Genomic DNA, 25,286 nt, shown 5'->3' with positions numbered 1-25,286 from the left:
TGTTACTTTAAATTGTCAAATTTGGTTCACACTTATCAGTCTCAGTCTTTCATTTCTATCCATTGTTTTAATCTTTCCACTGTTGCATTTCAAGAACCAAAACAAAAATCTAACTGTGAAAAAACGAATTTTTCAGACCCCTTTAAAGTTTTCACTCTTTGTTTCATTGCAGCCAATTGGTAAGTTCAAAAGTTATTTTGTTTGCTCATTAATGTGCACTCCCCCCCCCCCCATCTTGACGGAAAAAGACCAGAAATGTAGATATTTTAGCTAATTTCTTAAACAATAAAAATGGAACTTTCACAGGGTCATAAGTATTTAGACCCTTTATTGTGACACTAATATTTAATTCACATGCTGTCCATTTCCTTCAGATCCTCCTTGAGATGGTTCTACCCTTTATTGGAGTCCAGCTGTGTTGAATTAAACTGAATGGACTTTATTAAGAAGGCACATATCTGCCTGTGTAAAACCTCACAGCTCACAGTGAATATCAGAGCACATAAGAATAATGAGGTCTAAGGAACTGCCCAAGGAGCTTAGAGACACATATCTGGCCAAAGTTAAGAATTTCTGCAGCTCTCAATGTTTCTATAAGCACAGTGGCCACTATAATCCTTAAATGGCAAAAGTTTGGGATGACCACAACTTTTACTCTACCTGACCATCCAGCCAAACTAAGCAACTGTGGGAGAAAAGCCTTGGTGAGAGAGGTAAAGGATAACCCCAAGATCAGTGTGGCAGTGCTGCAGAGATGCAGTAGGGAAATGGGAGAAAGTTCCACAAAGTCAACTGCAGCCTTATGGCAGATTGTGCCGACAAAAGCCTCTCCTCAGTTCAGGACATATGAAAGCCGCATACAGTGTGCAAAACACATGAAGGACTCACAGAGTATAAGAAATAAGATTATCTGGTCTGATGAGACAAAGATTGAACTTTTGTTGTTAATTCTAAGGTCTCATTCACACAGGTTGTGTGTGGACGTATAATCCTTATCCTTACAGTGTATTGTGCATGCACAATACAATGAGAAATTTAAAGGAGTCTAAATACTTTCTGTACACACTGTAGGTTTCTTTTATCTTTTACCATTTTCACACAGTGAAAATGCTATAAGATATTTATTGGAAGAAGGACCAAAGCAGATTGTACGCAGTATCTTAGCTACAGGAAGCATGTTATAGAGAAAGTGGAGCTGAGCAGATTATACACAGTGCCCTATCTGCTAGGTGTACATTATAAAGCAGAAGGAGCTGATCACATTGTATATAGCGTCATACTTGCAGGCAGTATGTTATAGAGCTATGCAGGTTGTACAAAGTGTCCTATCTGCAGGCAGAATGTTATAGAGCAGGAGGAGCTGAGCAGATTGTACAAAGTGTCCTATCCGCAGGCAGCATGTTATAGAGCAGGGGGAGCTGAGCAGATTGTACAAAGTGTCCTATCTGCAGGTAGCATTTCAACTACCCCTGCTCTATACAATACCGTCTACAGATACCATAGGAGGAGATTTTCTTGAACAAAGTGAACAAAATCTAGCTTGCAAATTCAAGCTGAAAAAGTGTTCCTCTCAGTACATTGGTATAGTTAACCCGGGATATAATAGGCCTATGTATGATTTTTTGTTATTGCCTTTAACATTATGCTAATGAGCCTGAAGGGCATACCGGGTTGTTACCAGAGCCCATCATGCTTTCGCTTCACAGACTGTTACAATGTGCAGGATCACTTCTCCTCCCACTGTGTGAGATTACAGCAGGCAGATGGAGGATGGTAGTGCTGAGGGAGAAAGGGCGAGGAGGAGATTGTGTAATAGCCTGTGAATCTGCAGCCCAGAGGAACTCTGGTTATTCCCCCCAGAGCCCGTCTGGCTCATTAGCATAATGAGTAAGTAAGGGTCCCTGGTTTATCATGCTTGATTTTGATGGTAGATTTCCTTTAAACCCCCTTATTAAGAATGTGGTTGTACAGATGGTGCAGATTATGGGGTAATCATGGATGAAGATACTGGTAGCTCCTTGATTCTTACTATTTTAGCCAAAGTTTTCCCATCTCATTCGATCTGTTTTACACCCTCCTGTATCCCCCTCCTGAGCAGTCATCGCTCTCCAGCCCTGGCACGCAGATTGTCCGTGTCCAGATATATTCAGCGGGAGGCGGCGCTCAACCTGTAAATGGATTTTTAAATTGCTGGAGGCGAGACATTCACATTAAATCTGTCCCTTCTGAGTGGATAATTTTGTGGAAGGAAACAACAGCGCGGAGCACTTAGCAATGGGCGAGGAACATGACAAAAAAGGGGCTTGTCTGACATTTCTGAGGGTTTCTAATTAATTTCTTCACTTATTTATTCCAAAGCAAAGGCCAAAAAGTGACAATTAGACAAGTTAATGGAGGCCATGGAAGTATCTCATTGTGATGGCATTATACTCTATCAAGGAGACCTGAAGTGATCCTGCATCTCTTCCTCCTGGAGATAACTGAAGATTTACTATACTTGGAATATTTCACTCATAATCAAACTTTTCAGAATAATTGATTAACTAATGTCTGGACCACAAAATTCATTACAATGGGTCCTAAGCCCCGTTCCTGTTGAATGAGTATGGACCAAACATCATGCATGATGGACCATTCAATGTATTCTCCTCTTAAGGCCTCATGCACATGAATCTATGGGGGCCCTTGATCCATTCACAAAATTTATGGGACCTGGGTATGCTATAGTGAGTACACTCCATCTCATTACACTGCTACCTAGGTGGGCCGCTGCTGTGCATAATATAGGACGTGTCATATACTTTGCCATACGCCGGCAGGGGCTGCTCTACTCTCAATGGGAAGGGGTGAAGAGCGCTCACCTGCACTCAGCTGTATACTCATCCAAGGCTACAGGGCAGGCTAGAATACTTTCGTGTGCATGAGGCCTAACTAAGATGGTATCAGGAGAGAGGATCTTGGGAACCTCATTTTAGTTATAAGTCAGAGGTCACTCCACCAGGCAGGTGAGGAATCTATATATGGGAAATATGGTCCCAAATCAAATCACAAGGAGAACCAGCGTTTCACAGTTATCTATTGTATTAGAGAAAATTCCATTTTTATCTTCACCTAAGTCTTTTTGCACTCGGAGCAGGATCTCACCTTCTGGTGCACAATGGGGCAGATTTTTTGCAATTTTTTCTTTAATTTTGCATTTAATTTTTTTTGGTGGATTTGAAAATGTATTTAGCAACTTTTTGATAAGTTCTCCTAAGCTCCTTGTGGACTAGTTTTCTGGCAGTGCACCTAATTCATCTGTGAACTATGCAATGTATCAGCACATCTGCAGGATTACATTACTGTCCCCATCAGGTGAAGGCAAATGTTTTGTATAGATTGTGCCACAAACTTCAGAAATTGCACAAAAAAAATGCACAATAAAGGAGTACGATTTATAGGAAATCAGCCCAAAGATAAATAAAAGAGCAAAAGTGCCCATAACAAGACAAGAAAAAATCCGTGTTCAAACTGCAAGACTAAAGATACTGCCAATGTTTCTTCTTTATATTATTATTATTGCATCACACGCTGGTGCATAATAAATCCCCTTCTGTCTATTGGAAATGATGATTAAGATTAAAAGGGACAGAGCTGGATAAGAGGGAGCAGCATAGAAATAAAACAGGAGCATCAACAGTCAAAGCCCCAACCCCAGTGCATGGAGAAGGAAATTTATGTAGAGATTGAAATTTTCTCCAAAATGAAATGTTGCTTAGAATTGGCAAAGATAGTCCTAGGAAACTTACAAAGTGCTTGTATTATATGTGTAATTCTGAGACTTGATTTTGATTAAGAACTCGGAATGAGTTTGAAACATGTAAACCCGTAACTGTGGTGTGTTCTGCATTATGTAGAATCAAGTTTGTGACAACATCTTCTACTGTGTTGAATTCGCTGTATTTATCCATTTTTCGGCACAGGCCGGTGCTGCTATATTTTAATCAGTGTGATATAAATTTGTGGCATAAGTTTGTGGCGCAAGGGAAGGTGAAGGTGAAACAGAACTAGACCAGCTTTTGGCTGCTCTATTTGTGCGCCGAAAATTGTGCCACAACACCAGTTAGAAACATAGCAGCGCTGAAAAAGTGTTGGATTCACAAGCGGTGACACAATTTTGCCCTCAAAAACAGAACAAATTGTGAGAATCAGAAAACCTCAAAAATTGTGGCACCGACACTTCAAAAATAAGGCACAAGAGATGAAGCAAGTGGGAAAAAATGTTGCCTATTTTCTTTTTGAAAGGCAATGATAAATGACACACAAGGTCTCCTGGAGATACAAGGTTCTGTTGATCTTGTAGCTGGATCCTATAGTGCAGTGATGGCTAACCTATGGCACTGGTGCCAGAGGTGGCACTCGGAGCCCTTTCTGTGGGCACTCAGGCCATCACCAGAGATGACTCCAGGTATCTTCCTGCAGTCCCAGACATCCCAGGACTTGCTGTGCACAGAGCTATTTTAAAGTGACAGCTCCACCTGGGACTATTTTCTGCTTTATTGGTGTCCTCAGGTGGTGGTATCAATGAAAACTGTGACAGAGAAGGGAGTATAAATCACAAATTAAATTTCTGTGTTGGCACTTTGCGATAAATAAGCGGGTCCTGGTTGTAGTTTGGGCACTCGGCCTCTAAAAGGTTTGCCATCACTGCTATAGTGTCTTTCCTGTAATTTGGAAACTTTTAGACTCCCTATAAGATAACTCAAAGGGTTTATCTTCCATAAATTTGAATAGAGCTCTGTTACCTCTTATTATTTGCATAGCACCAAAGTGGCACCTTGTCTTAATGTACTTGAGGATTACAATGACTTCTGCATTAGCATGCACACGTCTGCACTCACTGAGCCTTGTAAACTGCTTTGAAGACTGGAGACGCGGCTCCATTTATCATCCCTGTGCCTTCACAGCCCCAGCCAGGTGCAAAGGAAGAAAACACATTTGGCAAGAGAAGCCCCAGCACACCGCTGCTGATGGACATTTCAAAGCAGTGATAATGAGCAGGAGATAAGGGGATTATGGGAACATATGCTTGGAAGAAGCGTTGTGACTATTAAACACCAGGTTTAGGCCAAACAAGGCTGGTGTCCACATACAAGATAAAGGCTGCCTTTTTAACTTCCACGACTGGAACAGCATCATCCATCGCTCTGTTCTCCCCATCTGCTGTTTGATGATTAAGGGGGTTTTAGTAGATGCAGTGGATAAAGAGAGTTGTCTCCATTTCTGATACATTTCTGATACATTTTTGAAAAACCTATAAAATGTGAGCAAGAAGGGAAGACATTTTGTATACATTGTACTAATGCTATAAAGAGAACCTGTCACCTAATTTCCACTAATAAACTTCCCATAGTTCCTATCCCGGGAAAATAAACTTAGCAAACCTATCTGGCACTCTGCTAGAAGAAGCAACAGAATACAAGGTGTTATTGATATTTCGGGCATCTTCCTCATTCCCCCTTCTTTCAGCTGACATCATACTCTAATCTGCTCTACAAAGGGATGGTTGAATAAGGGATATGCTGCAGGTATGGCCTCTGGTAGCGAGTTGCATGCATAAGACACCAACCTTGTGACTTGCTGCTCCTTCTGGTATGGTGTTAGGTAGCTTTACGATTTCATTTTCTGGGGATAGGAAGTATAAATTTTTTAGCTAAAAACAATGTAGGGACAAATTAGCATAATTTTATGGCAACTTGGCATTAGTTTTATTAGTGAAAATCTGGTTACAGGTTCCCTTTAAAAACTCAGAATATGAGTTAGGACCTAGATGGGTACATATCAAGTTGCCAGAGTCATTTTAAATGGCACGTCCACATTGGATCAATGTTGTCAGTGGGGCACTTTAGAGGGATGAATACACACCACCACCTCCCGCACTGCATATAAAAAGATTTTAACCCCACCTTCTAACCCAATTTTTTTAACCTTTCAACAATTTAACACTTTTAACCCCACCTTTCTTGTTTCAAGAAGTTTTGTAGGTTCAAATTAGGTTCTGTGTGTATTAAGGGCTTGTTTCTGTGATAGTCACAACTTTAATCGGTAGCTTCATGACTAGAGATGAGCGAACATGCTCGTCCGAGCTTGATGCTCGTTCGAGCATTAGCGTACTCGAAACTGCTCGTTGCTCGGACGAATACTTCGCCCGCTCGAGAAAATGGCAGCTCCCGCCGTTTTGCTTTTTGGCGGCCAGAAACAGAGCCAATCACAAGCCAGGAGACTCTGCACTCCACCCAGCATGACGTGGTACCCTTACACGTCGATAGCAGTGGTTGGCTGGCCAGATCAGGTGACCCTGGGATAGATTAGCCGCTGCCCGCGCTGCTCGGATCATTCTGTGTCTGGATGCCGCTAGGGAGAGAGCTGCTGCTGGTCAGGGAAAGCGTTAGGGTGTTCTATTAGCTTACTGTTAGGCAGGAGTGATTCTCCAAGAACCCAACAGCCCTTCTTAGGGCTACAATAACGTTCTACTTTTTTTTTTTTTTATTTGCATCTAGTACCATTTTGTGAGGAATTAGCAGGGGGACTTGCTACCGTTGTGTTTAGCTCTTAGTGGCACACATATCCACCTCAAACACCAAAGTGGGAAAATTTAGTAGGGGTTGGATTTCAATTAGGCACAGTCTGCCATTTTTCCTTTTTTATTTTACGTTTATTTTGTTTAATAACTCAGCGTCATCTCATCTGGCATAGTAGTGTGCTTTCATACTTGGCTAGAAAATAGCCATAGGAGAATCCAGTGTCGGACTGGAGTACCTTGGGCCCACCAGAGAAGTTTTTTGGGGGGCCCACCCTTCATGTAATGAGAGACTACCTGACTACTCCTAATTGAAGTGTAAAACACGTTCTGGCGGATTTATTAGAAACATCTAACATTAGATGCAGGGCCAGAACCAAGCCCAGTACATAACTGCAGCATTCAGCCAAGCTTACTATATACATCCCCACCCCCTACAGCAGCCATTAAAGCCACCCCCTCCCACCCCCTACAGCAGCCATTAAAGCCACCCACTACAGCAGCCATCAAGGCCCCCTTCCCCCTGGCTCTCCCAGAGCTGCCATTATGCCATCACAGGGCCGAGAGCTGCCACTCACCTCCGGCTCCGGGTGTAAGCTGTTATGCGCACGCGCCTCTGTCAGGCGCCGCACGCTCCTGCCCTACTCACAAGAGCAACCCCCCTCCCACCCCCTACAGCAGCCATTAAAGCCACCCCCCTCCCACCCCCTACAGCAGCCATTAAAGCCCCCCCTCCCACAGCCATTAAAGCCCCCCCCTCCCACAGCAGCCATTAAAAGCCCCCCCTCACACCCCCTACAGCAGCCATTAAAGCCCCCCCACCCCCTACAGCAGCCATTAAAGCCCCCCACCCCCTACAGCAGCCATTAAAGCCCCCCCTCCCACCCCCTACAGCAGCCATTAAAGCCCCCCCTCCCACCCCCTACAGCAGCCATTAAAGCCACCCCCCCTCCCACCCCCTACAGCAGCCATTAAAGCCACCCCTCCCACCCCCTACAGCAGCCATTAAAGCCCCCCCTCCCACCCCCTACAGCAGCCATTAAAGCCCCCCCTCCCACCCCCTACAGCAGCCATTAAAGCCCCCCCTCCCACCCCCTACAGCAGCCATTAAAGCCCCCCCCTCCCACCCCCTACAGCAGCCATTAAAGCCCCCCCTCCCACCCCCTACAGTAGCCATTAAAGCCCCCCCTCCCACCCCCTACAGTAGACATTAAAGCCCCCCCCTCCCACCCCCTACAGCAGCCATTAAAGCCCCCCCCCTCCCACCCCCTACAGCAGCCATTAAAGCCCCCCCTCCCACCCCCTACAGCAGCCATTAAAGCCCCCCCCTCCCACCCCCTACAGCAGCCATTAAAGCCCCCCCCCTCCCACCCCCTACAGCAGCCATTAAAGCCCCCCCCTCCCACCCCCTACAGCAGCCATTAAAGCCCCCCCTCCCACCCCCTACAGCAGCCATTAAAGCCCCCCCCCTCCCACCCCCTACAGCAGCCATTAAAGCCCCCCCCTCCCACCCCCTACAGCAGCCATTAAAGCCCCCCCCTCCCAACCCTACAGCAGCCATTAAAGCCCCCCCCTCCCACCCCCTACAGCAGCCATTAAAGCCCCCCCCTCCCACCCCCTACAGCAGCCATTAAAGCCCCCCCCTCCCACCCCCTACAGCAGCCATTAAAGCCCCCCCCTCCCACCCCCTACAGCAGCCATTAAAGCCCCCCCCTCCCACCCCCTACAGCAGCCATTAAAGCCCCCCCCTCCCACCCCCTACAGCAGCCATTAAAGCCCCCCCCTCCCACCCCCTACAGCAGCCATTAAAGCCCCCCCCCCTCCCACCCCCTACAGCAGCCATTAAAGCCCCCCCCTCCCACCCCCTACAGCAGCCATTAAAGCCCCACCCCCTACAGCAGCCATTAAAGCCCCCCCCCCACCCCCTACAGCAGCCATTAAAGCCCCCCCCCTCCCACCCCCTACAGCAGCCATTAAAGCCCCCCCTCCCACCCCCTACAGCAGCCATTAAAGCCCCCCCTCCCACCCCCTACAGCAGCCATTAAAGCCCCCCCTCCCACCCCCTACAGCAGCCATTAAAGCCCCCCCTCCCACCCCCTACAGTAGCCATTAAAGCCCCCCCTCCCACCCCCTACAGTAGCCATTAAAGCCCCCCCTCCCACCTCCTACAGTAGCCATTAAAGCCCCCCCTCCCACCCCCTACAGTAGCCATTAAAGCCACCCCTCCCACCCCCTACAGCAGCCATTAAAGCCACCCCTCCCACCCCCTACAGCAGCCATTAAAGCCACCCTCACCTCCTACAGCAGCCATTAAAGCCACCCCCTCCCACCCCCTACAGCAGCCATTAAAGCCACCCACTACAGCAGCAATCAAGGCCCCCTTCCCCCTGGCTCTCCCAGAGCTGCCATTATGCCATCACAGGGCCGAGAGCTGCCACTCACCTCCGGCTCCGGGTGTAAGCTGTTACGCGCACGCGCCTCTGTCAGGCGCCGCACACTCCTGCCCTACTCACAAGAGCCGCGGCGTCCGCGCTCTGATGCTGGCGGGGGCGGCGCTTGCGTACATCGTTGTGCGCAGCGCGTCTCTGCCAGCAGCCCTGCTGGGGAGTGTCCGACTCCCAGCTGTGATCAGGTGCTGGCGGAAACAGCGTCCGCCAGCTCCCGGTGGCCCCGGCAGCCCGACTCCACTTCTGAAGTCAGCGTCGGTACTTAGGGCCCACCGGAGGTTTCTCCGGTAATCCGGTGGGCCAGTCTGACGCTGGGAGAATCCAATCGGCTTACGCCTACAGTAGCGTTATATATTTGATTTCTGGTTGATCTGCTGGTGGCTGTACTTGCTGCAGTGCATCTACTAGCCAATTGTCAGCAATTTGTAGTGAGACTTGCGACCGCTGTGTTTTGCGCTTAGTGACGCACATATCCATTGCAAAGACCGAAGTGGGAAAATTTAGTAGGGGTTGGATTTCAATTAGGCACAGTCTGCCATTTGTCCTTTTTTATTTTACGTTTATTTTGTTTAATAACTCAGCGTCATCTCATCTGGCATAATAGTGTGCTTTCATACTTGGCTAGAAAATAGCCATAGGAGAATCCAAACGGCTTACGCCTACAGTAGCGTTATATATTTGATTTCTGGTTGATCTGCTGGCGGCTGTACTTGCTGCAGTGCATCTACTAGCCAATTGTCAGCAATTTGTAGTGAGACTTGCGACCGCTGTGTTTTGTGCTTAGTGACGCACATATCCATTGCAAAGACCGAAGTGGGAAAATTTAGTAGGGGTTGGATTTCAATTAGGCACAGTCTGCCATTTGTCCTTTTTTATTTTACGTTTATTTTGTTTAATAACTCAGCGTCATCTCATCTGGCATAGTAGTGTGCTTTCATACTTGGCTAGAAAATAGCCATAGGAGAATCCAAACGGCTTACGCCTACAGTAGCGTTATATATTTGATTTCTGGTTGATCTGCTGGTGGCTGTACTTGCTGCAGTGCATCTACTAGCCAATTGTGAGCAATTTGTAGTGAGACTTGCGACCGCTGTGTTTTGCGCTTAGTGACGCACATATCCATTGCAAAGACCGAAGTGGGAAAATTTAGTAGGGGTTGGATTTCAATTAGGCACAGTCTGCCATTTGTCCTTTTTTATTTTACGTTTATTTTGTTTAATAACTCAGCGTCATCTCATCTGGCATAGTAGTGTGCTTTCATACTTGGCTAGAAAATAGCCATAGGAGAATCCAAACGGCTTACGCCTACAGTAGCATTATATATTTGATTTCTGGTTGATCTGCTGGTGGCTGTACTTGCTGCAGTGCATCTACTAGCCAATTGTCAGCAATTTGTAGTGAGACTTGTGACCGCTGTGTTTTGCGCTTAGTGACGCACATATCCATTGCAAAGACCGAAGTGGGAAAATTTAGTAGGGGTTGGATTTCAATTAGGCACAGTCTGCCATTTGTCCTTTTTTATTTTACGTTTATTTTGTTTAATAACTCAGCGTCATCTCATCTGGCATAGTAGTGTGCTTTCATACTTGGCTAGAAAATAGCCATAGGAGAATCCAAACGGCTTACGCCTACAGTAGCGTTATATATTTGATTTCTGGTTGATCTGCTGGTGGCTGTACTTGCTGCAGTGCATCTACTAGCCAATTGTCAGCAATTTGTAGTGAGACTTGCGACCGCTGTGTTTTGCGCTTAGTGACGCACATATCCATTGCAAAGACCGAAGTGGGAAAATTTAGTAGGGGTTGGATTTCAATTAGGCACAGTCTGCCATTTGTCCTTTTTTATTTTACGTTTATTTTGTTTAATAACTCATTGTCATCTCATCTGGCATAGTAGTGTGCTTTCATACTTGGCTAGAAAATAGCCATAGCAATAGGATAGCATTGTTTGGTTTTAAAAACTCAAAAACACACAAAAAAAAAAAAACACAAAAAAAAGTTAAAAAAAAATTAAAGCTATAACTCTCATTTTAAAAATGTTTAACCCGAGGACTAGGGGTAGAGGACGAGGGCGGGGACGTGGGCGTCCAACTACTGCAGGGGTCAGAGGCCGTGGTCCTGGCCGGGGTGAGACACCACCTGCTTATGAGGGAGCAGGGGAACGCCGCAGAGCTACACTCCCTAGGTTCATGTCTGAAGTTACTGGGACTCGTGGTAGAGCACTGTTGAGGCCAGAACAGTGCGAACAGGTGATGTCGTGGATTGCTGACAATGCTTCGAGCAATTTGTCCACCAGTCAGTCTTCCACGCAGTCCACCCATGTCACCGAAATCGCCACTCCTCCAGCTCCTGCACCTCAGCCTCCTCCCCCCCAGTCTGCCCCCTCCCAGGAAAATTTGGCATTTGAACCGGCATACTCTGAGGAACTGTTTTCTGGACCCTTCCCACAGTCACAAACCACTTGTCCGGTTGCTGCTGAGCAATTTTCCGATGCCCAGGTTTTCCACCAGTCCCAGTCTGTGGGTGATGATGACCTTCTTGACGTAGTGGAAGTGTGTAAAGAGGTGTCCGACGATGAGGAGACACGGTTGTCAGACAGTGGGGAAGTTGTTGTCAGGGCAGGAAGTCCGAGGGGGGAGCAGACTGAGGGATCGGAGGATGATGAGGTGACAGACCCAAGCTGGGTTGAGAGGCCGGGTGAACACAGTGCTTCTGAGACGGAGGAGAGTCCTCGACCTGAACAGGTTGGAAGAGGCAGTGGTGGGGCCAGACGGAGAGGCAGGGCCAGAGCTGGTGCATCAGCGCCAAATGTGTCAACTAGTGAAGCTCCCGTGGCGAGGGCTCTTGCGGCGAGGGCTAGATCTTCAGAAGTCTGGAGGTTCTTTAAGGAAACACCGGATGACCGACGGACTGTGGTGTGCAACATTTGCCAAACCAGGCTCAGCAGGGGTTCCACCACTACTAGCTTAACTACCACCAGTATGCGCAGGCATATGAATGCTAAACACCCCACTCAGTGGCAACAAGCCCGTTCACCTCCGGCCGTGCACACCACTGCTCCTTCCCCTGTGTCAGCTGATAGTTCAGCTCTCCATACCCCAGACGCTGGAGCGGAAACGCAAATATAGTGCAACCCACCCGCACGCCCAAGCCCTTAATGTGCACATCTCCAGATTGCTTAGCCTGGAGATGCTGCCCTATAGGCTAGTAGAGACCAAGGCCTTTCGCAACCTCATGGCGGCGGCCGCCCCTCGGTATTCGGTCCCCAGCCGCCACTACTTTTCCCGATGTGCCGTCCCAGCCCTGCACCAGCACGTGTCAGACAACATCACCCGTGCCCTGACCAACGCCGTTTCTGACAAGGTCCACCTGACCACGGACACGTGGACGAGTGCTGCCGGGCAGGGCCACTATATATCGCTGACGGCACATTGGGTTAACTTGGTGGAGCCTGCGACCGAGTCTGACCCTGGGGCTGGTCATATACTGCCGACGCCGAGGATTGCGGGGCCTACCTCGGTCCAGGTGTTTCAGGCCTACTATGCCTCCTCCTCCTCCCACCCCTCCTCCACCTCCTCCTCCGAACTACCATCCGTGGGCACGGCGCCATCAGTCGGTAGCTCTAGGCACAGCAGCAGTGCCGTTGCTAAGCGACAGCAGGCGGTGCTCAAACTGCTGAGCCTAGGCGATAAAAGGCACACCGCCCAAGAGCTATTACAGGGCATCACGGCGCAGACTGATCTGTGGCTGGCACCGCTGAACCTGAAGCCAGGCATGGTTGTGTGTGACAACGGCCGTAACCTGGTGGCGGCTCTGCAACTCGGCAGACTGACACATGTGCCATGCCTGGCCCATGTGTTAAATCTGATAGTTCAGCGTTTCCTCAAGACATACCCCAATCTGTCAGATTTGCTCACGAAGGTGCGCCGCATCTGTGCGCATTTCAGGAAGTCCAGCACAGATGCTGCCACTCTCAGGGCAGCGCAGCGCCGCCTCCAACTGCCCGCTCACCGACTGTTGTGCGACGTGCCCACGAGGTGGAATTCAACACTGACCATGTTATCCAGAGTTTACCAGCAGCGCCGAGCCATTGTAGACTGCCAGATGTCAACTTCCACCAGAACTGGTAGTCAGGTCAGTCAGCTTCCTCAAGTCTACAATGAGGAGTGGACGTGGATGTCTGATATCTGTCAGGTGCTGAGTAACTTTGAGGAGTCAACACAGATGGTCAGTGGCGATGCCGCCATCATCAGCCTCACCATCCCGCTGCTTGGCCTGTTGAAAAACTCTCTGATCAGCATGAAGTCGGAAGCTTTGCGCTCGTCACAAGAGACGGGGGAAGAAGATTCCCTTGTTCATAGCCAAAGCACCCTTAGGTCTGTTTCTCAGCGCATATCGGAGGAGGTGGAGGTGGAGGAGGATGAGGAGGAAGAGGAGGAGAATGTTGGCGAGACACAAGAGGGGACCATTGTTGAGTCCTTTACTGTTCAGCGTGTATGGGCAGAAGAAGAGGAGTTGGAGGAGTTGGAGGAGGAGGAAATGGACAGTCAGGCCAGTGAGGGGAGTGAATTCTTACGCGTTGGTACTCTGGCGCATATGGCAGATTTCATGCTAGGCTGCCTATCCCGTGACCCTCGCGTTCAAAGAATTTATTCCAGCACCGATTACTGGGTGTTCACTCTCCTGGACCCACGGTACAAGCAAAATCTTTCCACTCTCATCCCTGCAGAGGAAAGGAGTGTGAGAATGCATGAATACCAGCAGGCCCTGGTGCACAAGCTGAAACAGTATTTCCCTTCTGACAGCGCTAGCGGCAGAGTGCGTAGTTCTGCGGGACAAGTAGCGAGGGAGAGTAGGCGAGCAGGCAGCTTGTCCAGCACTGGCAAGGGTACGCTTTACAAGGCTTTTGCCAGCTTTATGTCACCCCAGCAAGACACTGTCACCTGTCCCCAGTCTCGGCAGAGTAGGGCTGATCTTTACAGAAAGATGGTGAGGGAGTACGTAGCTGACCATACCATCGTCCTAAATGATCACACAGCTCCCTACAACTACTGGGTTTCAAAGCTGGACATGTGGCACGAACTGGCGCTGTACGCCTTGGAGGTTCTTGCCTGCCCTGCCGCTAGCGTCTTGTCCGAGCGGGTTTTCAGTGCAGCTGGTGGCATCATCACCGATAAGCGTACACGCCTGTCGACTGACAGCGCTGACAGGCTGACGCTTATTAAGATGAATAAAGCCTGGATTTCTCATAATTTCCAATCTCCACCAGGTGAAGGAAGCTCAACCTGAATAATTGATCCACTCCTCCTCCTCCTCATTTTCCTCCTTCTCCTCTTTTTTGTACAGTAAAGCAGAGGAAACTGGCTATTTTTTGACAGGGCCCACTGGCTCTTGCTATAGTACTTTATGCATTTAATTTTTCTGGAGGGCCACCGACCCGGTCCTCTGTTTTAAACAATTTTTGGCAGTGCCACATACAGGCACTCAATCTATTCAATTTTTCTGGAGGGCCACCGACCCGTTCCTCTGTTTTAAACAATTTTTGGGAGTGCCACATACAGGCACTCAATCTATTCTATTTTTCTGGAGGGCCACCTACCTGCTCCTCTGGTTTGAAAACTTTTTGGGACTGCCACATACAGGCACTCAATCGATTCCATTTTTCTGGAGGGCCACCTACCTGCTCCTCTGGTTTGAAAACTTTTTGGGACTGCCACATACAGGCACTCAATCTATTCTATTTTTCTGGAGGGCCACCTACCTGCTCCTCTGGTTTGAAAACTTTTTGGGACTGCCACATACAGGCACTCAATCTATTCAATTTTTCTGGAGGGCCACCTACCTGCTCCTCTGGTTTGAAAACTTTTTGGGACTGCCACATACAGGCACTCAATCTATTCAATTTTTCTGGAGGGCCACCTACCTGCTCCTCTGGTTTGAAAACTTTTTGGGACTGCCACATACAGGCACTCAATCTATTCAATTTTTCTGGAGGGCCACCTACCTGCTCCTCTGGTTTGAAAACTTTTTGGGACTGCCACATACAGGCACTCAATCTATTCAATTTTTCTGGAGGGCCACCTACCTGCTCCTCTGGTTTGAAAACTTTTTGGGACTGCCACATACAGGCACTCAATCTATTCTATTTTTCTGGAGGGCCACCTACCTGCTCCTCTGGTTTGAAAAATTTTTGGGACTGCCACATACAGGCACTATCCAAATTAAATTGTCTCCATAGCAGCCTCCACACGTTGTCTCCATTGCTACCTCCAAAAGTCGTCCATATAGCTGCCTCCATACATCGTCCCTTTATCAAACGAGGTGTGTCAGGCAGAAATTTGGGTTGTTTTCATGGATTCCACATCAAAGTTGTTAACTTTGTCGCCACCCAGCTGTGTTATCCACAAAATATACTAATAAACTTTTATCATTTACCAATATTATTTCAGCGCTTCTTGCGCATCTGTTTACATTCCCCTCACCCGCCATATCCTAAACTTATAAGAACGCTACTACACTTGATCTTATACAAAAGGTTCTTAGAAGTGCTGTTTGGGGAGTAGCCTAGAGACAGGGGCTTGGATTGGCGAAAGCTCGCCTGGCAGCGGAGCGCCAACTCCATGCCAAGATCCAACTAACATAGTTTTAACTGCAGAACCTTTAATCTACTACTAGTTCACTGCCTCCATACATGGTCCCCTTATCAAACGAGCTGTGTCAGGCAGAATTTTGGGTTGTTTTCATGGCTTCCATGTTAACTTTGTCGCCACCCTGCTGTGTATTCCACAAAATATACTGGCAAACTTTTATCATGTACCGATATTATTTGAGCGCTTCTTGCTCACCTCCTTTGGTTCCTCTCTGCCACCCATTGGTTTGAAGCCTGAGTCCATTTAGGGTATGTCGCCATGACACTCTCTAGCCTGCTGCCGCTGCCTCTGCATGCCGTCCCCTATAGTGTCAGGGTCAATTATTGCATGTTTTAGATGCTATCTAGCTTCATTCTGTCACTCTGTCATGGCCATGCTGTTGCCCATAATTTTGGCATAATGGTGCGATTAAGCAGCCTCAGAGGCATCCATGCATGCTGCCCCTGCTGTTTCCTGTCCATTTCCGTGGTGTTTCCATCCTTTTCTGAGGTTCCCAGGTGTTTGGCCAAGCTTCCCTGTGCAGAGCCTTGGTCCCCTTGAAAAATGCTCGAGTCTCCCATTGACTTCAATGGGGTTCGTTATTCGAGACGAGCACTCGAGCATCGGGAAAAGTTCGTCTCGAATAACGAGTACCCGAGCATTTTAGTGCTCGCTCATCTCTATTCATGACCCAAATCAGGAGCCTGTGCCTTAAGGGTAAAGTGAGCTGCTCGAGTGCAGCTCTACGCATGCACATATATATTTTAGTGGTGAAGCAATCATGCTATATAATATATGATGCCATATGTATACAGTCAGTCCCTGACTTAAGAACACACGACTTATGGATGACATCTAGTTACATCCAGACCTCTCTGGTCACTGTGACCTCTGGTGAAGCTCTAGTCCCAGGCTGCAATGAAAAACCAAAATCAAAACCTACAGAACCCATATTTTTTTAACAAGTTTTACTCTATGAAATTTATATGCACCTTAAAACTTAAAAGATGTTTGTGTCTTTTCTGCACTAAAAATAATATTAATTAATCAGCTCCATTGTATTTTTTTGCAAAACTAGATGATAAAATAATAATCTGAATTCCTTAATACAAAACAAATTGAATCTCAACTTTGAGGTAGCTATGTAATTACTGTATATCTAACGTAGAGCTTAACGATTCCCACCCTCCCCACTAATTTCTTATTGTTGCTGTATTTTGTACAGAAGAAAATTGTTTCCAAGTTGATATAATTACTTCGTTATTATATAGCGTAATAGAATGCAAGTCTTTCATGTTAGGTAAGCATAAGATGCTTACACCGGCTCGGTGTATTCCGGCGCGTTCAGATGATTTTAAGCGCAGCAGCGCCACCTGGTGGGCGGCGGAGGAACTACCTTCATAAATCCCGTCCGGACCCGAATCCTGTTCAGAGAACGCACCACTGGATCGCGAATGGGCCGGGTAAGTAAATCTGCCCCAATATCTTTATTTTTGTTTGTTTTTTTCTTTCTTTTTTGGCGATAATTTGTGAGACTTTTCAATGCGATTTTTAGAGTTTTTTCTCAAGTACACCTTTTTCTACACATGGCATATCTTTATTTTCCAGATGTTTTCTGCGACTTTCAATTTATGCATCACTTTTTTAGCTTACATCCGCAACTTTTTAGGTGCAAATCTACACCTTGTCCAGGTCAAGTGCAGAAGAAGGTTTTTCTTCTCTTTGTCTCTGTTTTAACATGTAAATTGGAATTAGTTGATTTTCTTTAAGGGTGTGTTCACATGTGACGTTTACGTTTTTAAATGCATTGCAGAAACACACGCGTTTTACATTTTACTATGCATTTGGCTGGGTAAAAAGTGTTTTTTTTTTTTCTTCATTGCTGGAAGTGTAACCAACTGTGAAAATGTTAACTCAGCTGCTTACACTTCCAACGAAGAAGAGAAACGCTTTCAATTCAACCAAACGCAGAGTAACACACATGCGTTTCTGCGATGCTTTGCAAAGTGCCATGTGCACCCAAATATGTTGTCATCTCCCTGGGGCATGACTACAGAGCTTAAAAAGGCAGGCCATGGTCTCAAGTCCATAATTCACAGTTTTGTCCCCTCCTGCATATAACCCCCTCATATGGCTTCAGTCTATGAAAGTCTAAAAAAAAGCCAAAATTTGCACCTACCAGGATAAGAAAACCTCAACATGTATCACAAGAAAAAAGTCATGATCATACATAAGGCACAAAAAATGTCTCATTTGTACACCACCCATCCCCCCCCCCAAAAAAAAAGTAAGATACATGTCCGACTGTGTTAAATTTGGCACCAGAAGCTTTGGTGTCTTGATTGTTGAGCCCCAACTAATATAATGGATAGGTCATGAATACCAAGAAGCTGTAAAATATTGTCTTTATGATAAATTTCATCAGTATCCAAACATTCACATATGCATAAAAATATAGCAAAATTTATGTATTTTTGTTTTGCAGGTCTGAAAGTTCTAGAAGTTCTGATCAATGTAACCAGACAACAAGTGGAGGATTTTCACGGCTCTGAAGATTACTGGTGCCAATGTGTTGCTTGGAGCAATCTGGGAACCTCCAAAAGCAGAAGGGCATCTGTGCGCATAGCTTGTAAGTATTGGCCGGCTTCTTGCACCAGTTTTTTAGAATTTCCTAGGAGCTTTGTGTATGTCAGATTTATTATAGTGGCTTAGACAGCTTGATACGTGCCGCATATGAGGTGTTAATGTCAGCTGCAATCGTGGGCAGTAAAGGAAATTTCCCATCTGTTTTTATGCATTGTGAACCAAACATACCTTGAGAATGCTGTAGCTACACTGATGCAGAAGCATATTGTGATTAACACCTTAAGGACCAGGCGTTTTTTGTTTTTGGATTTTCATTTTTCACTTCCCACCTTCAAAAATCTTTTTTTTTTTTTCCATGTAATGAGCTGTTGCATAACAAATTGCAATTCATAGAGACGGTATTTAATATTCCATTCCATGTACTGGGAAGCGAGAAAAAAATTCTAAATTAAGTGAAAATGACATAAAAATGCATTTGCACCATTTTCGTGTGGATTTGGATTTTACGGCACTAAGCGCCCCAAATTACATGTTTACTTCATTCTTTGGGTCAGTACGATCACAGAGATACAATATTTGTATAGATTTTATAATGTTTATATACATTTACAAAAAAATTTATTTGTACTATCTTTCATACCCCCTAGGGTACTTTAACCCTAGGTTGTCTGATTGATCCTACCATATACTGCCATACTACAGTATGGCAGTATATGGGGATTTTGCACATCATCTATTACAATGTTCAAATCGCACATTGTAATAGATAGCCTAAAACATGACAGCCTCGGATCTTTGTGTGACCAGAGGCTGTCATGGCAACGGATCGCCACTCCCCGATGACTTCAATGGGAGCGTCGATCCGAGCCAAGATGATGGTGCCCAAGCGCCACCAGCTCGTTAATGACGGCAGCAGCTTTGCCAGCGGCGATCAAAGTTGCTAGCACCAATCGCGGGTGTTAGCAACGAGTGTTTGCTCCATTGTGCAGAACACACCCGGTGAGTATGAAGAGGGCTCAGCCCGTGATCCCACTTAATACCAACCCATAGTAACAGGACGTTCAGGAACATCTTTTTGCGTTAAGGGGTTAATCCCTGATCCAAGTGCTTTTGCCCAAATAACAATTATAAAATTCAGGGCCTTTGGAAAGGTGGGTGCAGACTGGCTGCCGTACATAAACACATTACACTGAGCTTTCTGAACTGTCCAGACAGGACTAATCAACCTGAGCTGGATGACTCATACACAGATGCTGGGGGATGGTGCAGCGATTGATTACTTCTGGCTGTCAGGGGCAACACAGTGATGATGTATTCTTGGTTTATACTGGTCAGGTCAATGCTGGAGCAGTGCATAATTTGGGTAAGAGAAAAAGTGACAGGGCAGCCATAGGAGCGACAGAGCCTCATTATCATAATTTTATAATTATTTTTCAGCAAAACCAGTCAGTTCAGGGATGAAACAAGATATGTTTCTGCATCAGTGTAGCTACAGCATTCTCAAGGTATGTATGGTACTTAATGCATCAAAGCAAATGGTAGCATTCCTTTAACAGCAAGGGGTTGAGCCAAACCTAGACACTTACTTAAATCTGAACTTTGTGGTCTGCTCAACACTATTCATGTCTAAAATGGAGATCTAGAAAACTGTGAGGAATTGAATTGTATTGGAAAATTGTATAACTTTTCATTACACAAACAGTAGCAATTATTTGCCGAAATTGGACAACTCCGGAAGACTTTAGCTCTGAAGGCTTCAGAGATTATTGTAGTCCTGATCTATAACACGGGCTGCAATACAATGTACAAATGGATTATTTTTTATTTAGATGTAATCTATATCTTTCAGTAAACTAAAGGAGAACTCTCTCTATAACCTATTCATCCTATTATAAAGTGCCCGGTATATTTTAGTGTCCAATTTTGTTTGCTATTGACCTTGAATGCATGTGATAAGCTGTGCTAAACACAAGCTTCTCCTTCTGATGCTCTACAGCAGCAAAATATATTATATTCAGGGTTGGAATTGCTCAGTGAAGGCACATTGTCCCCAAGGCAGCTATTTCTTCTGTTAGTGCCTCTGCGGCCCTGGATTCAAAGTACACTTGTGCTGAATAAGAAATGTGCTAAAATTCTTGTTTTCTAACACAAAAGCTCATTTCAGACACAGCAGGGTAGTTATTTGGCCTTTTTCTCCCTACAGACTTGAGGAAAAATTTTGAACAAGACCCTCAAGGAAAAGAAGTCCCCATTGAAGGAATGATCGTTCTCCACTGTCGACCACCAGAGGGGGTGCCCACGGCCGAGGTTTGTAAATGACTGTGTCCTATGTGTTAATGGTTTATGTAGATGTCCTATCATTTAGAATACATGGGCTTCTAACTTACGGATGATTGTTGCCTGATGCCGGACAATATCAGAGGGGTAATTCTTTTTGATAATATTTCAAGGCTGGGTCGTGAAGTATCCTCAATGAGCCTAATTTATTGTAGCCTCAATTTGTAGTGTGGAGTCTTTACATATATGATCCATTTTGTCTTTTGTTTTCATGATTGTTACTTTAGTAACACATATGTTGTTGGTTTGTTAGTCTTATATATAAGGTTATAGGGAAGCCTCTTGAGAGATGAGAGAGCTCCGTAGTACAGATCTGCAAAGACTTTGTGTCCTGTATTGTGCTTGGTAGCAATACTTCGTAAAAGGGAATTCCTACTACAACTTTAAGAAGTACAGTATACCAAGGTCCAATAAAAAAAGGACTACATTTTTTTGAGTGCCATCCAATAGTTTTCTACAACACTTTACTATGTGCCGTGTCCATGTGCATTAAGAGAGTTGAGGTACTATGCTTAATTATGCTCTGTACATGAGATATTGCTGGGGGGACTGATCACTGGGACCTTCAAACTACAAGTGTTTCCAAGTATTCTGAATAAAGCACTTCCACAATACTGGGCCCTTTTGTTACAGCAGAATAAAACCCAATTTGGAGGCTACTGAGACCTTTATACAAGGGGTCGATGGAGGACCTTACCATAGAATTATTTATTTTGGTGGAAAAAAATCCACCATCTACTATCAAGATCAAACATTATCAAGGTACACTTACTCATAGATCCAGGCACTATGATTGCGGAAATCATCTTATATTTGTTATCCATGGCCTCCATCATACTAAAATCTACTTTTTCAATTTTGCAAGAAGTGCTCTGGGGTGCATTACCCCAGTGCTCTAGCTTCACAGGCTCTTACATTGTTCAGAAAGATTTTCCACTCTTAATTCGATACTTCCTGTTAACAAAAGATTATAGCAGATGTAGGCAAGGCAGAAGTGCTGAGGGAGGGAAGACATTGTAACAGCCTACAGCACAGGTCGGCTCAGTTAATACCCCCATAGAACTTCTTACCATATATATATATATGTATATATATATATGTACAAATATAGGAAAATTACCACATTGTCACATTGGTCACATTGCCTGGATCTATGAGTAAGTGTCTGTGATTTGGATTTGAAGATTTTCTGTAAGGAACCCCAGTACCACACAACAAGAATGTATATGTCCATCACAAGAAGTAAGATCAAATTCTTGTGAAAGCAGGTGTTGCTACCAGACATCTAACAGGCCTTTATAGGATCATGGATAGAGCTTTTATGTGAACATTTGCTCAGCTGAGTTCAGTAAAGTGACTTTCAATACATTCCCAGCTCTCTGAAATGCTTCCAACTGCTTATAAGATTTCTGCTTCTGGAACTAAAGGAATACAAATTCCAGACCAATAGGCATTCCATATAAAGAAGATCTATGTTTTTTTCGTACATGCTGGGCATCATCAGTTCTGGACCATCACCTACTGGATGACCATAAATGAGCTCATGAAGTTTCTCTAGTGTGGATTGCATGAAAATTAAATCTTGTTGAGATATATTAGGATCTTGTTGAGATATAAGAGCAGTGCAATGTATGGAATATAGGATTGTCACGCCAGCCATTGCCGCAAATGTTAAGACGATTTTCTGTTGTATTGCACTGACTCTAAATCTGAGTCTTCCTTGGACATAGCAATTAATTAGCAGTTATCTACCATTCCTTCCACTGCTCTGCACATAAAGAGATCCATGAGCCCTTGACATATTGTCAGGGATCCTTCTCTTAAGTGATAGATACTTGGTCTGTTGCTACAATTTTCTTTTGCACCAGATATAGGACTGTCATTCATGGCATCTTGACTGGCAACCAGTTTCGGGCTTCTTGTGTCTAGCTCAGGGTGATTTTTTTTTACTTTTGTAAATCTTACTTTATTTAATTCCACTATACTTTGCAAATGGTTTTAAAGTGATTACCCCATGAAGAGGTTTCCATTCCATACTCCTCTAAAGAAGGTAGCAAAGTCGACCAGGAAACAAAAAAACATCTTTGTAGTTCTGTCCCCCCCCCCCTTCCGATGTCCACCAGCCTAAATGACCAACGCAAAAAACTTGTTTTGCACATATATTCATGTCCATGAGGGCTTATTATCCATCGACCTGCTTAAATCCATCTGTTAACGCCACTTTCTCTAAAAGCATTCATATAGAATTTTCCCTCACACCTGCCTAAAACTTTTGCACAGTAATGTACCTCTTGCTATATGTAAAATTATTTGGGAAGGTTCAACATAACCATGTAGGCGGTTATTGTTCCATCATACAGGAGGTTTACCTGCACATCTACTTCAGGCGGTGGCCAAAAAGTTCCTCCAATGAAAATTGAAGGACTCAACACAGTGTATAACTTTATCCTGTGTATTAGTCTTGTCACTATATACAATCTAGAATTGGATGATACATAAGCATTATTTCCCGGAATTGCATCATCCAACTCTCTGTAGACATCTCTTCAATAGGTTAAAGTCTGCGCAGATGCTAGTAAAATAAAGATATGAGCAGAATGAGCCTCTCCCTGCATAAGTAGCTGACACTGCAGCCGCGATATGGATGGCAAGGCTTAATGGGCTCTTTGGAAAAAATGCAGGTTTTCTATCGTTACTATGACAGTCATTTATTCAGTCACACTAAAAGCACCGGCTCCGGCACTAGAAGAACAATTTGGTTTTCCTTTGAACATTTAACTTGTTGATGTGAACTTTTAAGAACATTTATAATGCAAGAAAACACAATCTCAACACAAGACACTTGTTATTTCATGGAAACCAATTTATCGGCTCCAAAACAATTCATTATTTGTGAGACGTGGGTTATTCTACATCCCAGGCGGGAAAACCCATCACTCCTTGAGAAAGTGTTGTGAGGAAAAAGAGATGGAAATTTGATGTTTTAATCTGCGGTCGAGAGTTTTTCTCATTGTATAGTATTTCTTGTCATCTGTTCCAGCACATTCCTATTTTGCCCATTCTCTTCTTACGATTTTACATAATTGCTTCGACTTAATTTGACTTTGAGAAGAAAAACTGCAATGATTTAAAGTTGCTTCGTCGCACTTGGCCAAAGTACAATTCTGTAGCTCACCAATGCAAATCTACCACGATCTATAGTACTCAAAACTAGGGCTAGAACCTAAAGATGTCTAGAGAACCGAAGATCTCAACATTGACATACAAGGGGGTTCTTTACTGTAAGAGCAGGTTTCTACAATGACAAAGCAGGGGGTTCTTCATGTAAGGACAGAGAGATTATGCAACTATTCACAAGAAGACAAGAGTTCAAGAAGAGCTTGGATGTCTTATTTAAGTGTAACAACATTACAGGTTATAATATATTCAAAAAGTAAAAAAGTTCCACATAAAAAGTTCCAAAAAACACTACTCACCACATAAGATGAGGCATAAGTACGAGTCACATTCTGCTGTAAGACCAAATCATGAGTATAATATTGTATATGTTTGTGGGGCTCACCAATGTACAATCACATGTAAACATTTTTTTCGCAACTATTTGCAAATTCTTTAAAGGGTTTTTCCAATTAAGCTCATGTTTTTGTAATGTGTGCGTAACTGTGTGTTTGGGGGGGGGGGGGGCAGGATATTAGATAATTAACCAATATACATCTATTAAAAGTTCTGCTCCATTTTCTTATATATGAGAAAAACAGAGCAGAACTTTTAATACTCACACACACATACACACATTACAAAAACAGGAGGTAAAGTAGCCAACCTACCTACCCATAGCTGAAACTAATTTATTTCAATAATAGTATCCTAACCTTAGTTTATGACCCTAGGATCCCTGTCAGTAACCTGCTGACCAGCAGTAAAATTATTGGAACTCCACCGCATGATTGTGAAGGGGGATCTTGGGAAGGTACTAGTTGGCAACACTCTTCATATAGATGTTATCCCACAATATATAAAAATAAACTTTGGAGGTATATATATTTTCATCTACTACTCATCCAGATCTTGGGAACCAACATAGGTTAAGGGGCCACAGGCAAATTCATTTGTGGGAAACTCTGGGCTTATAGTTGCTCACTTTCTGGAGATGGACCATTGATCTAGGATTTTATTTTGAGTGCTTCCTCTAGTAAAATGCTACCCAAAAACCCAAATACGGCTTAGAGTTGACTAGTTTACAGAAGTGTTACCTACACAGCATATTTTTCATGCTTCCACCACCCCCAAACCCTTTGTTACATCACAAGTAAAATGACATATAATTATCCACTATTTTAGCACATACGTAGCTGATGGATCGGAGCAGGACAGCTAATGCTAAGCAATATAGTTCTATTAACACATGTGATTCACAGAATAACAAATGGACCTAAAAACAATAAATTTGTAATAGCCTCAGTGAGGCAGCTTGTGATTAACTGGAGCTCTATCCGAACATGACTGATCTTCACTATTAATTATCACAAAGAGCCACACAGATGGAAAAAGAAAATAAATTGCATAAACTACTCTGTGGCACGGATCTGTGAGGCTTCATAATAGAGGCGGCCATTAACTATTTTTTTTTTGTCATCCGCGGATGATTACAGAGCTTATTTTTCGACTGTGAAAGATACTTTTTATGATTTAAGACATTCAAGATATTTTTTTTATAGTTTGTATTTTC

At 44.7% G+C, this 25,286-nt stretch overlaps 1 protein-coding gene across 3 annotated transcripts in view; it reads left to right on the top strand.

Moving 5' to 3' along the window:
• The window catches only part of UNC5D (unc-5 netrin receptor D), a 448,185-nt gene that overhangs the window by 168,220 nt on the left and 254,679 nt on the right, over positions 1 to 25,286 (top strand). For all 3 annotated transcript variants that reach the window (XM_072148810.1, XM_072148811.1, XM_072148812.1), the window contains exons 3-4: positions 18,120 to 18,263; positions 20,424 to 20,527. In XM_072148810.1, the coding sequence (XP_072004911.1) occupies positions 18,120 to 18,263; positions 20,424 to 20,527 (248 nt within the window). The remainder of the gene's footprint in view (positions 1 to 18,119; positions 18,264 to 20,423; positions 20,528 to 25,286) is intronic.

The sequence above is a fragment of the Engystomops pustulosus genome, chromosome 4 (assembly GCF_040894005.1).
Source record: "Engystomops pustulosus chromosome 4, aEngPut4.maternal, whole genome shotgun sequence".
Taxonomy (NCBI): Eukaryota; Metazoa; Chordata; class Amphibia; order Anura; family Leptodactylidae; genus Engystomops; species Engystomops pustulosus.
Note: the sequence above shows the minus strand (reverse complement) of the source record. Positions and strands in the feature narration are given on the sequence as shown.